Raw genomic sequence first — 12,631 nt, 5'->3', positions numbered from 1 at the left:
ATTACTCTGCATCCTGCCAACACTTAGCATTTTATGTTTTCACTTTCGCCATATTAGGATTGTGTGTTGGTTGCCTCTAGGTTTGTTTTGTATTGTTTTTCTTGGATGAACTGAATTATTGTAAATGAGTCCAAGCTCCTACTCCTTGCTGCACTCCAGCCAGTGAGTTGAGTGATAAGGTGATAGAGCAAGGTAAGTGACTTTATTCAGATAGCCACAGCCAACAAGATGACAGGCTAGAAGTACAGAATTCAGCCTCTTGTGTCAAGGGAAGAGGAAGACAGAAGGCAAAGAGGTGATTAACAGCTGCAGGCATTCGAATGCCAGCAGGGGTCCAAGGAAGCTTGTAAAGCTTACTTGTTCTGAGGTGTTTACTCTAATTTATGTGAGTCCATTCAAATCTTAGATAATCATTTTTGTATATACTTCCTTTATCTCCTTGGGAGCCCGGAGCAGAATTTTCCAATGACTAGCATGTCTATTTGCAAAACTAAGTAGAAGCTGTAAGGCCCTGGGAACAAAGCAGGCTTAAACAAGATGGAGTCAGAGAGACCAAGCATTTCACTCTGTTAAAATTTTGGTGTGTTATAAGTTCATGTATATGGTGTTTCAGAAGGACTCATACTTAGATTTTTGAATAAAGAATAACTTTTCCTAAACAGTTATTTTGTTGTGTGCCACTTTATGAACTTGTTATGAAATAGATCATTATAATAGTGAAACCTGCATTACATATCCACTAGAGGCTCAGTGCATGAAATTCATGCATGGGGTGTGTGTGTGTGTGTGTGTTTGTCCCTCAGCCCAGCTTGCACCCTCTCCAATCTGGGACCCCTCGAGAGATGTCTGACTGCCCGTTTAGGCCCGATCCCCCTGGGCCTAAACGGGCAGTCAGACATCTCTCTCACAATCCAGGACTGCTGGCTCCCAACCGCTCGCCTGCCTGCCTGCCTGATTGCCTCTAACCGCTTCTGCCTGCCAGCCTGATCACCCCCTAACCACTCCCCTGCCAGTCTGATCGATGCCTAACTACTTCCTGCCGGCCTGGTCCCCCCTACTGCCCTCCCCTGCAGGCCTGGGTCCCCCCCAACTGTCCTTCCCTGCAAGTCTGGTCCCTCCCAACTTCCCTCCCTTGCAGGTCTGGTCCCTCCCAACTGCCCTCCCATGCAGGCCTGGTTCCTCCCAACTGCCCTCCCCTGCAGGCCTCCCAACTGCCTTCCCCTGCTTGCCTGATCGCCCACAACTGCCCTCCCCTGCTGGCCATCTTGTGGTGGCCATCTTTGACCACATGGGGGCGGCCATCTTGTGTGTTGGAGTGATGGTCAATTTGCATATTACCTCTTTATTATATAGGATACTGATACACTTAAAATGTTTGATCTGTGACTACAATCATGCTCTGCTTAAGGCTCCGTTAGGTCCATTTGTCCTTGCAAGAAGATCAGGGTGCATGCACACAAACCTACATGGTACAACCTACTACACATCTAGGCTACATGGTATAGCTTATTGCTCTTTGGGGGTAGAAAAATAATTTCCCTCTACCCTCCTGGGTTCTTGGCTCAAATACTCTGTGATAAAAGACAGATTAACAGGAGAAAAACAAAAGAGTTAAGTAGCATATATACCTCCTATATACATGGTAGATACCTAGGAAAACTGAGTAACTTGCCAAAATTCAGCTGAAGGCAAGAGATGTTGCGGGCGGATCAGTTGTGGGAGGTTACTAGGAAAATCACAGCAAACAAAAGTAAGGTTGCTAAGTGGATTTACATAGTTTCCTGCATTGATGAAAGTTTCCAATGATAAGGTCTTCCTCCTCTTGGTATATGGAGTAGACACCCTTGCAAGTGGAGTTTTCTCTTACAAATGTAAATGTCTTTTAAAAAAGGCTAACTTCTTGGTTTTCAGAGCTTCTCCCATATCTGCTGTTTCCTATGTTAATTGACATATTCTGTTTCCCTACACTTCCTAGGCTACATGCTATATACACAGCATGTTACTATACTAAACATTGTCGACAATTGTAAGGCAATGCTACTAAGTGTAACCGGCAATCAGTGGGTCCATGCAGCCTGTCACTATTTGAGCCAATTAAGCAGAGACAGGGTTGAATCATATATGAGCGTTTATTCCAATACTGCCAGCAGTATGGGAGAGCAGCAGGTCAGCCACAAACATCTGCTCTGTAGAGGCCCCCCCTCCCTCCAATAAGCCAGCTTCTTATATAGGGTAGGACTAGGATTACATGGGGAAGTAGGGAGTACAGGCCTGGGGAAGTAGGAAGCTGGGGTGGGACTCCATTGTTTGGGCAACGAGGCCGTTAATCTTTCCATGATGATAGGCAGTTCTTGAATAAGAATGGTTCCAAGGTTGACTCCCTGGGCCTGGGGGCATCCAACTCCCAGCCAGGTCAGAAAGTCCTTTCTTTAACCAACACTAGGCAGTCATGGTTAACAGAGCATGATTAATATTTCCCATAACCAGAGCTAGTCCCCAATATTATATTTTTGCCCCTAACGTAAGTACTTGTGTAATACATTGCCTTATGACCTTAGGAAACCTATGGCATCATTAGCCTAGTCTTATAGCAATTTTTCAGCTCCATTGTAATCTTAAGGGTCATCACCATATCTTCAGTGTATAATTGTTAAAACTTTTAAAGTATACTAAAAAATATATTTGTAATTTCTTGATTTGTATTTTTTTATAAATGTGGCAAATGGTTTTTTAAAAGCTCAATTTACACTGACAATCTATTTCTTCTTCAGGATTATTTTCTTTTTCTTCAATGTCCGTTGTTATGGATTTTGTAAAAAAAATACTTTGTCTCATTTTATTTGAGGATGTTCAAGATCCTTCAATATTTATTACCTTTCCTTTGGTGGAAGATGAAAATATATCTTTGGTTGCTTGGACAACTACTCCCTGGACTCTGCCTAGTAACCTTGCCCTCTGTGTTAATCCGGATATGCAGTATGTAAAGATTAAAGGTAAGTGTGAGCCTGATGACTTTTGATTAATATGGATACGGTAATTGTTAACATTTTGGGAAAGAGTAAACATTACATTTTTTTGTGGAGTAAACAGTAATCTGTAAAAGTTTTGTTTTCATTTCTAATCTGTTAAAGAACAATATTCAGCCAACTAAATTTGAAGGTCTAATTGGCTTTGATAAGTGGGCAACATCCCATCTAGTAAGTAGAAGGTTGCTGCTAAGGATAGTACAAAATGATGCATTTTTATAGGAAGAGGGGTGGGGCAAGGAGAGCTACTAGGGAAAGAAAAAAAAGGATTATTTTTAGACTGGGACATCTGTTTGGTATGTGAGTATTTTTTGAGGAAGCTAATTTTTGTTTATTTTTTTGTTATTCAGATTGCCTCCTTTTCCTTTGGGGTGGATATGGTCAGAGTCTATGCCACAGATTACCTCATTGGGTTGACCAGAAAATTCCAGACTTGTTGATTAAGATGGTTTTTGGGAGAGGTTGAGACAACAATTAGATCAAATAATAAACCTGGGTTTGGTATCATGGGCTTTTCGCATGAATGAAGACAATTTGGCTCTGTGCTTTTCTCTTTGGCAGATTAAAAATATAGCATACCAAAAAGTAAAATAGTGCAGATATAAAAGTAAATATTCCTTTATAATTTTTTGATTTTAGCCATACTTTTGCACATCGTGCCCCCATTATAGATGAAGTATTAAAGGTTCAGAGAGCTGGCATCTCATCATTCGTAGGAATCTCTGATGTGTGTTTGTTTTTTAATCTTCACTGAGGACGTGTTTAGAGAGCAGAAGAGAGAGAGAGAAATAGAGAGAAATTCATATGTAGTTGCCTCCCATATGCACCCGACTGGGGATGGAGCCAACACTCTTTTGGTGTAAGGGACTACGCTCAACTACATGACTGTGCACACAGCTCACACAGGGGCACAGCTCGGGTGTCCAGCTCAGGTGACTGGGGAGGCTGAGCCACTGGGCCCTACAGGACACCTCCTACACACGGCCACTCTACCAACTCCAGGAGACATAGCAGCTCTACCTAATACATAGAAACAAACACAGGGAAGCAGCCACAATGTGGAGACAAAGAAACTTGTCACAAATGAAGGAAAAGAAAAAAAACCTCCAGAAAAACACCTAAGTAAAATGGAAGCAAATAAACTACTAAATACAAAGTGCAAAACAATGGTTATAAGGTTGTTCAAGAATATTAAGCATCAAGGGACGTAGTGAGACTTTTCAAGGATCTTGGTGAGAATTTCAAAGACATGAAAAAGGACCAGTCAGAAATGAAGCATACACTCACTGAAGTAAAGAATACTGTATTTTCCGGCATATAAGACGACCCCCACCTTTTCCAGTTAAAATATAGAGTTTGGGATATACCTGCCCTATAAGATGACACCCGGCGTATAAGACGACCCCTGACTTTTGAGAAGATTTTCCTGGATTAAAAAGTCGTCTTATATGGCCGGAAAATACGGTAATTTACAGGGATTCAACAGTAGAATAGAAGATGCCTAGAATGAAATCAGCAATTTAGAATATGAGGAATCCAAAAAGACCCAATTAGAAGATCAAAAAGAAAAAATAATCCAAAAATATGAAGAAAATGTAAGGAGTCTGTGGGACAACTTCAAGCATACCAACATTCGCTTGGGGGTGCCAGAAGGAGAAGAGAGCGAGCAAGATATTGAAAACCTATTTGAAAAAATAACGACAAGCCCTAACTGGTGTGGCTCAGTGGATAGAGCATCAGTCTGTGGACTGAAGGGTCCCAAGTTTGATTCTGGTCAAGGGCATGTACCTTGGTTGTGGGCACCCAGTAAGGGGTGTGCAGGAGGCAGCTGATTGATGTTTCTAACTCTATCCCTCTCCCTTCCTCTCTAAAAAATCAATAAAAATATATTAAAAAATAAAAATAATGACAAAACCTCCCCTACCTGGTGAAAGAAGTAGACTTACAAATCCAGGAAGCACAGAGTCCCAAACAAGAGGAACCCAAAGAGGCCCACACCAAGACACATCATAATTAAAATGCCAGGGGCTAAAGACAAAGAGAATCTTAAAAGCAGTAAGAGAGCCGAAACCGGTTTGGCTCAATGGATAGAGCGTCGGTCTGCGGACTTAAAGGTCCCAGGTTCGATTCCGGTCATGGGCATGTACCTTGGCTGTGGGCACATCCCTGGTAGGGGGGTGTGCAGGAGGCAGCTGGTCAATGATTCTCTCTCATCGATGTTTCTAGCTCTCTATCCCTCTCCCTTCCTCTCTGCAAAAAATCAATAAAATATATTTAAAAAAAAAAAAAAAGGCAGTAAGAGAAAAGCAGTTAGTTACCTACAAGGGAATGCCCATATGACTGTCAGCTGATTTCTCAACAGCAACTTGGCAGGCCAGGAGGGAGTGGCAAGAAATATTTAAGGTGATGAATAGCAAGGACCTATAACCAAGGTTACCCAGCAAAACTATCATTTAGAATTGAAGGTCAGATAAAGAGCTTCACAGACAAGAAAAAGCCAAACCACTGTTACATGAAATGTTGAAGAATATTCTTTAAGATGAGTTAAATGAAGGAGGAAAAAATAAAAAACATGAATAATGGTAATGAATACTTATTTCTTGAAAATTGAATCTAAAAATAAAAATAAATGAACAAGGAATCTAATGAACAAAATAAACTAATGAATACATTAGAACCATAGTTATGGAATAGACTGATGAATCTTAGGGAAGGGGGGAGAGGGGGAGGGGAGAGATTAACCAAAGATCTTATATGGGTCTCTAGGCCTGGCTGGTGATCAGGGCTGATCAGGGCCTTCTGCCTTGCAGCCGGGGCCTCCCTTCCCCAGCAGCTGGAGCCTTCCTTCATTCCACACTGCCCCTGGTTGACGGCATACGTCTAAGTGAGCAATTGAACTTCCGAGGGGACACTGCATATTAGCCTTTTATATATATAGATACGCATTACCTATGGCAACAGATAGTAGGGTGGTGTGGTGTCAGCCGAGTTGGGAGCAGTGAGGGGAAAAGAGATCACCTCTAATACTCAGCAATAAAGATTTTTTTATATATTTTATTAATTTTTTACAGAGAGAAAGGGAGAGGATAGATAGTTAGAAACATCAATGAGAAAGAAACATCGATCAGCTGCCTCCTACACACCCCCCACTGGGGATGTGCCCGCAACCAAGGTACATGCCCTTGACCGGAATTGAACCTGGGACCCTTGAGTCCGCAGGCCGATGCTCTATCCACTGAGCCAAACCGGTCAGGGCAGCAATAAAGATTTTTTTAAATAGCTTTTGCTGGCAAGAAAAACATTTTGATAAAGAACAGGAGAGGTTGTTGGTCAGAAAACAGCTGGTTTTTTATTATTACTTAGCTGTGCCTTGGGAGTGGATAGGACCTAGTGTTGTTTCCTAGGATACCTGCTGGAAAAGAGCTGTTGTTGGTGCAGAGCCTGGCTCAGGTGTAAGGGGATGCTTCTCCGGTGTACCTGTGATAATGGCCATTCTGTAGTGAGCCTGACAGCCTTAGGGGCCATCTGGCCAAGAGTTCAATCATGTCACTCCTCTGCCTTTATACGCCTCTTGTACTTGGTGGAACATGTGGTCCTGAGTTTTCTTCAGAAATGTATACTCCACTTACATTGAAATTCCTGTGATGTCAGAGCTGGTGAGTGTCAGAATTAATTACAGCAGTTTTTGAATATATATGTATAACATTTTTTTTTATTGATTTCAGATAGAAACATTGATGATGAGAGAGAATCATTGATTGGTTGTCTTCTGCATGTCCCACACTGTGGATCAAGCCCACAACCCCGGGGATATGGCCTTGAGCAGATCAAACCCAGGACCCTTCAGTCTGCAGGCTATGCTCTGTCCTCTAAGCCAAACCAGCTAGGGCAGTGGTCGGCAAACTGTGGCTCTTTGGCCCCTTGAGTGTGGCTCTTCCACAAAATACCACGTGTGGGCACACGTACAGTGCAATTGAAACTTCATGGCCCATGCGCAGAAGTCGGTTTTCGGCCTGGGCGAGTCTGTTTTGAAGAAGTTGTGTTAGAACACTCAAGGGGCCAAAGAGCCGCATGTGGCTCGCGAGCCGCGGTTTGCCGACCACTGGGGGGCTAATTATAGCAGTTATTTAATGAATTGCAGGGGCCTTCACAATGATTCACAGATTCTCATTTTTCTTACAGTGAACTGTACTGTATGTACGTTATGCTCTAGTACAGTGGTCAGCAAACTCATTAGTCAACAGAGCCAAATATCAACAGTACAATGATTGAAATTTCTTTTGAGAGCCAAATTTTTTAAACTTAAACTTCTTCTAAGGTCACTTCTTCAAAATAGACTCACCCAGGCCGTGGTATTTTGTGGAAGAGCCACACTCCAGGGGCCAAAGAGCCACATGTGGTTCGCGAGCCGCAGTTTTCGGACCACGGCTCTAGTAAATTCTTGGATATGTCATACTTCATAGATGGGAGTTTAAGTTAGCCTAAGCTTTTGTAAGGCAATTTGCTAGTATCTATTAAATTTTAAATATTTACGTAATTGTTCAGCTTTTCTATTTCTCAGGTTATATAATTCATTTTCAATAAGGTTGCAAAAGTGTGAACAGGATACTATTTTCTCAATGTTCATAGTAGCAATGATTTGAAATCAACTTAGAGTCTCTTATTAGTTGATGTGGTAAAAATAACTTGTACTCCAGTAAAGTGAAGTACTATTGAGCTATCTTAAAGAGTAAGAAAGATATGTATGCTAATATCTGAGATGTGCACAATGTATTATCTGAACACAAATGTAAAACTATATTGAGTCTTATCCCACAATTATTTTAAAAAATATTTTCATTCAGCCTGGCTGGGTTGATCAGTTGGCTGGAGTTTCAACCTGTACACCAGTAGATTGGGTTCCATTCCTGTCAGGGCACATCCCTAGATTGTGGGTTCAATCCCCAGTACGAGGGAAAAGCGGGAGGCCACCAATAGATGTTTCTCGCATAGATGTTTCTCTCCATTACTCTCTCTCTTTCTAAAATCAATTAACATATCCTTGGATGAGAATATTTTAAAAAGTACCCATTCATACAATATATACATTACTATATGCATAGGAAAGTCCCTGGAGGAATAGGCACTCAAATGATAGTGCCTGAGGATAGATGTGATTATAGGGGCTTGTATTTGTGAGCTTCTCAGTGTGTTAATGTTAGAACTTGGAATCATTCACGTATATTAACTTTGGTAGGAGAAAATAAAGATTAATTCACTTTAAATGGATAGAGGTGCAATTAACGACAATTGAGCTGCATGCTGCTTTTTATGCTTTGTCATGTATGTAGAAGGCAGTGTGTCCTGGCCCTATTGGCAGTGCTGCTCTGAGTGCTGGGCACGCTGGCTCGGGGGCCTGCGGTAGAGCTGAGCTGAGCCTTTAGAGTAAGCCACAATCTGGCTGTCACTGAAGTCCTCTTTTCCTGTTGCTCTTGTAGATGTTGTCAGAGGAAAATCATTCATTTTGATGGAAGCCAGATTACCGGCCCTCTACAAATTGGAGAGTGACTATGAGATCCTTGAAAGGTAAGTATGCAAGTCATTGATTTATGCATGTGTGTCTTTAGTTTAAAAAAAAGAAGACACTTTATTCCCCCAAAGTTATATTATTCAAGTTTAGCTTTAAGTATATTACCATTTTAAATACTAAGTACTTCAGTACTATTTTAAGTAGAGTATGTTTGGTAACCTGTGCCAGCATTAATGACTAAGGAACAAGTAAACTAGAAGGCAGTGGTGACTTCATGTGGTTGCAACCTAATTTCATTGATAATTTGAATCTAATTGTGAGTTTGCGTTCCTCCTTTTTTCCCTAGATTTCCAGGTTCCTCTCTCCAAGGCAAGAGATACAGGCCCCTGTTTGACTATTTTGTGAAGGTGAGCTCAGGGAGCTCTGCCACAGTGCTCTCCACCACGCTCTGTAGTATTGATCCCTGGACCAATGTAATGGTAGCCGGCGTGGGCTTCACATGAACTGATTGGTCTGCTGTTTCCCTGAATGTGCCTGAAGCAGAGTCTACTTTAGTGTTAACAGGATTCAATTCTGTTTGTATTGCCTTCTTGTACTAATAATTTAAAAAATACTTTTCTCAAATTGCGTAAGAAGTCACTTACATTTCGTAAGATTCATTGTGTATATATTTATTGTTTATGGTATGCTTATTGCCAAGGAATATGAGGGATTGTTTAGGATAGTGCTCAGAATAAAACTGTAAAAGTAAACAATTTATTTCCAATAAGTGGATTAGGTGAGTCCTTTAAATCTAGGCACCACAGCAAAGCTCACACAATTAGGAACTTCGTTCTCATAGGAATCATAAAGCTGTTGTTTTTTTTTTGTTTGTTTGTTTGTTTTGTTTTTAATATATTTTATTGATTTTTTACAGAGAGGTATGGAGAGGGATAGAGAGTTAGAAACATAGATCAGCTGCCTCCTGCACACCCCCCACTGGGGATGTGCCCGCAACCAAGGTACATGCCCTTGACCGGAATCGAACCTGGGACCTTTCAGTCCGCAGGCTGATGCTCTATCTACTGAGCCAAACTGGTTAGGGCTCATAAAGCTGTTTTATGTGGTTTTCATTTTCTGACAACAGAGAATTTGCAGCTATAGTTGCAAACCTAACCACCAACAAAACAACAAGGTCAGCAGGAATTGATACTTATTTATAGGTCTTAGAGCAAGCATGTCTTTTATTGAAAGGAGGCCTGTGGCCCACTGGCTGCTGGTCATCCAGTGAATGATTTGACATGCTTGTCTTAGAGTCAAATGATGAGCAACGGCCTCAGAACTGACCTAGCTTTGTATATTGTGTAGGAAACATATTCAGCTTGGCATAGCATTAGCCATAAAAAACTGGCATTGCAGCACAGGACGAAACATGTGCTTATCTCTGTTTTCAGTGCAGGGGTGAGTTTGGTTAGTGCAGATGACCTCAGCCATGTGGACTTTTTCCACAATATTGCTCACAGCTCACATGTTTCTTTCCTTGAGTGCTTCCCCATGTTTTTTGTCTCCTAACTAGGGGCCCTTTTCCTCATTACATGTTGCTGCTGGTGGTTATCCCTACGCTTTGCCTGGCCTGGTCCCTTCCTGTGAGCCTGTAGTCGTTTCGTTTGCCAACACGTTCCTCGCCAGGTGCTCTCCACTTGGCATGAGGCAGACCTGCTTCCTAGTCACATCCCCTAACCTATCTTTTGCCTCAGTCAAATTGCCCTCTTTTCCCTCCCCTTTCTGCCTTTCTTTTCATTACATTCTCCTTCTTTTTAAATTTGCTTCACCTTTCTGGAATGGCCTGTATTGGATGCCTTCTGCAAAACAGTGTTTTCTGAAGTGTCTCTTAGTTGTCTTCCTTGGAATAATGCCATTATTGCATTCTTTTCTCATGTATGTTAACATATTTCATGTGTTTTTGTTTGTCTTAAAACTCTGCCACTAGGTCAATGACTTCTCAACTTTCTGAACTACAGGCCCTATTGAGAGCCTGAGGACAGCTGAGCCCTCTCAGAAAATGCACATGGACACTCTCGATAGGAGCTTTGGGTTAAGTCATTGAAATATGCACTCAGAACATAGATGATAAATAAGATCTATCCAATTCATTCAGTTAGCTTCCTGAAATTTCTGGTACCTTCTGTGAATTTTAGACAAAAGCTACAAATTCCTTGACTTAGGACAAAATCATCTGATGTATATCTAAAATACACATGCTCTGACATATTAAATGGGAGCTGTGAGAGTGTGTTATCTGAACACACTGTAGTCCTCTGTGCGGACTGCTGGCCAGCCGTGGCAGGGCTTGCTTGATCCAGAGCTGCGCCCGGAGAGATGGGAATGCAGGTTGGGGTTTCTTGGTGTACAGTGATAAGGAGCAAAATACCTTCGAGTTCCCTATTGCTACATCTGATTCTGAGAACACACATGTTCTCTCCATGTTTAAATCATTGAAGACACACCTCTCAGTACCTGTCACACCACACCATAAGCATTTACAGGTGATTTAGGTTACAGCAGTTGAAAATCTATAGTTACTTGTCATGTTTACTTTTAAGCAAGTACCAACAGTTCAAGAGCTGTGAGGTCGTTGTGCTGTATTTTGAACCAGAAGGCCTTCTTTCAGGACCCAGCTTCATCATTGCTGGTGTGTGATTTAGGCAAACCATTTCATCAACTTTGTTCTGGGTTCACTGTGAAATACAAATGCAACCAGAATATTTTTATTTATTTATTTATTTATTTAAATTTCTTTATTGATTAAGGTGTCACATATTTGTCCTCATCCCCCCATTCCCATCCCACACCCCTCCCCACGAATGCCCCCACCCTCCTATTGTCCTTAACCGCTGGTTAGGCTCATATGCGTGCACACAAGTCCTTTGGTTGATCTCTCCCCTATATCCCCACCCTCTCCTACCCTCCCTCTGAGGCCCGACATTCTGATCCATTCCTCCTTGTTTCTGGGTCTGTTCTTGTTCATCAGTCTATGTTGTTCATCATTTCCCCTAGATGAGTGAGGTCATGTGCTACTAGAAATACACTTATAAGAACCGAATGTGAGACGAGCAATAATAGTTATGCTGACAGGCAAATGAATCAGTCTGTAGTGAGTTTCTTTCTGGGCCAACAGTTCTTTTGAGACCCAATTTCAATGTCAAACAGTTCCTTATGTGCACATGTCAGCAATGATATTTCAGTTCTGGATGGTGGACAAATAGTGGTAATGCAGGTCCGACCCTCTCTGGCAACCAGAATATTTTTAAAACATGGAAATACTAATACATTTTTCACAGTGTAGGTTTAATTGTGAAAATCATTTCTGAACGTACTTTTTGCAAACGCAGATAGGTAAGAAAGCAAAGGGTTTTAGTTGGGCTAAAACAAAGGGCATCTGAAAAGAAATATTAAGAGATGAAGGTAGGAAAATAAGTCTGTAGCTTTATATGTACTAACCTATAGGGATGAAGGGCACATGTTTTATTGTTGTTAGAAATGAAGTCACATTGGAAACATTTCCCCCCTGAGGTTACAATGTCTGCAAATAGAACATAGAACTTGTAGCTCGCGGCCCTCCCCCCATTTCTTTCAAGGTTTACCTTTTACAGCTGAATCACTTGAGCTGGACTGGAAGGAGAAAGAGAAGCAAAGTGTATGCAGTGATTGAAAATACACTTGACCCTTCAATAAGGCCCAGCTCATTTAGACATGGATTTTATTTAACCAACCATGGATAGATAACAGTTTTTTGCATTCTGTTGAAATGCAAATTGAAAATATAGTTTTCACTTTATGGTTGGTTGAATTCAAGGATGGGAAGGGCCAACTTTAGCGTCAAAAGTTACACTCAGGTTTCCACTGTGTGGGGATTGGTGCCCCTAACCCCTGCATTGTTCAAGGGTTAACTATGTACCAGGAAGGGAATAATTTGAGGAGTATGTTTTCTGAGACTATGATAAACAGCATGCTGGGGGAGAGGGGTTCAGTCCAGGAGAAATAATGAAAAGCCCCAGTTTTTGCACTAAAAAAGTTGGACATTTTTTCCTGCCACTTCAGATAATTATTTCATTTA

General features: G+C 41.5%; 1 protein-coding gene across 4 annotated transcripts in view; it reads left to right on the top strand.

The window, feature by feature from the left end:
- The window catches only part of IARS1 (isoleucyl-tRNA synthetase 1), a 99,328-nt gene that overhangs the window by 22,854 nt on the left and 63,843 nt on the right, over positions 1–12,631 (top strand). For all 4 annotated transcript variants that reach the window (XM_054727722.1, XM_054727721.1, XM_054727720.1 and 1 more), the window contains exons 7-9: positions 2,846–2,993; positions 8,504–8,591; positions 8,882–8,942. In XM_054727722.1, the coding sequence (XP_054583697.1) occupies positions 2,846–2,993; positions 8,504–8,591; positions 8,882–8,942 (297 nt within the window). The remainder of the gene's footprint in view (positions 1–2,845; positions 2,994–8,503; positions 8,592–8,881; positions 8,943–12,631) is intronic.

This window comes from Eptesicus fuscus, chromosome 15 (genome assembly GCF_027574615.1).
Source record: "Eptesicus fuscus isolate TK198812 chromosome 15, DD_ASM_mEF_20220401, whole genome shotgun sequence".
Taxonomy (NCBI): Eukaryota; Metazoa; Chordata; class Mammalia; order Chiroptera; family Vespertilionidae; genus Eptesicus; species Eptesicus fuscus.
The sequence above is the reverse complement of the archived record's forward strand: the minus strand, read 5'-3'. Positions and strand labels throughout refer to the sequence as shown.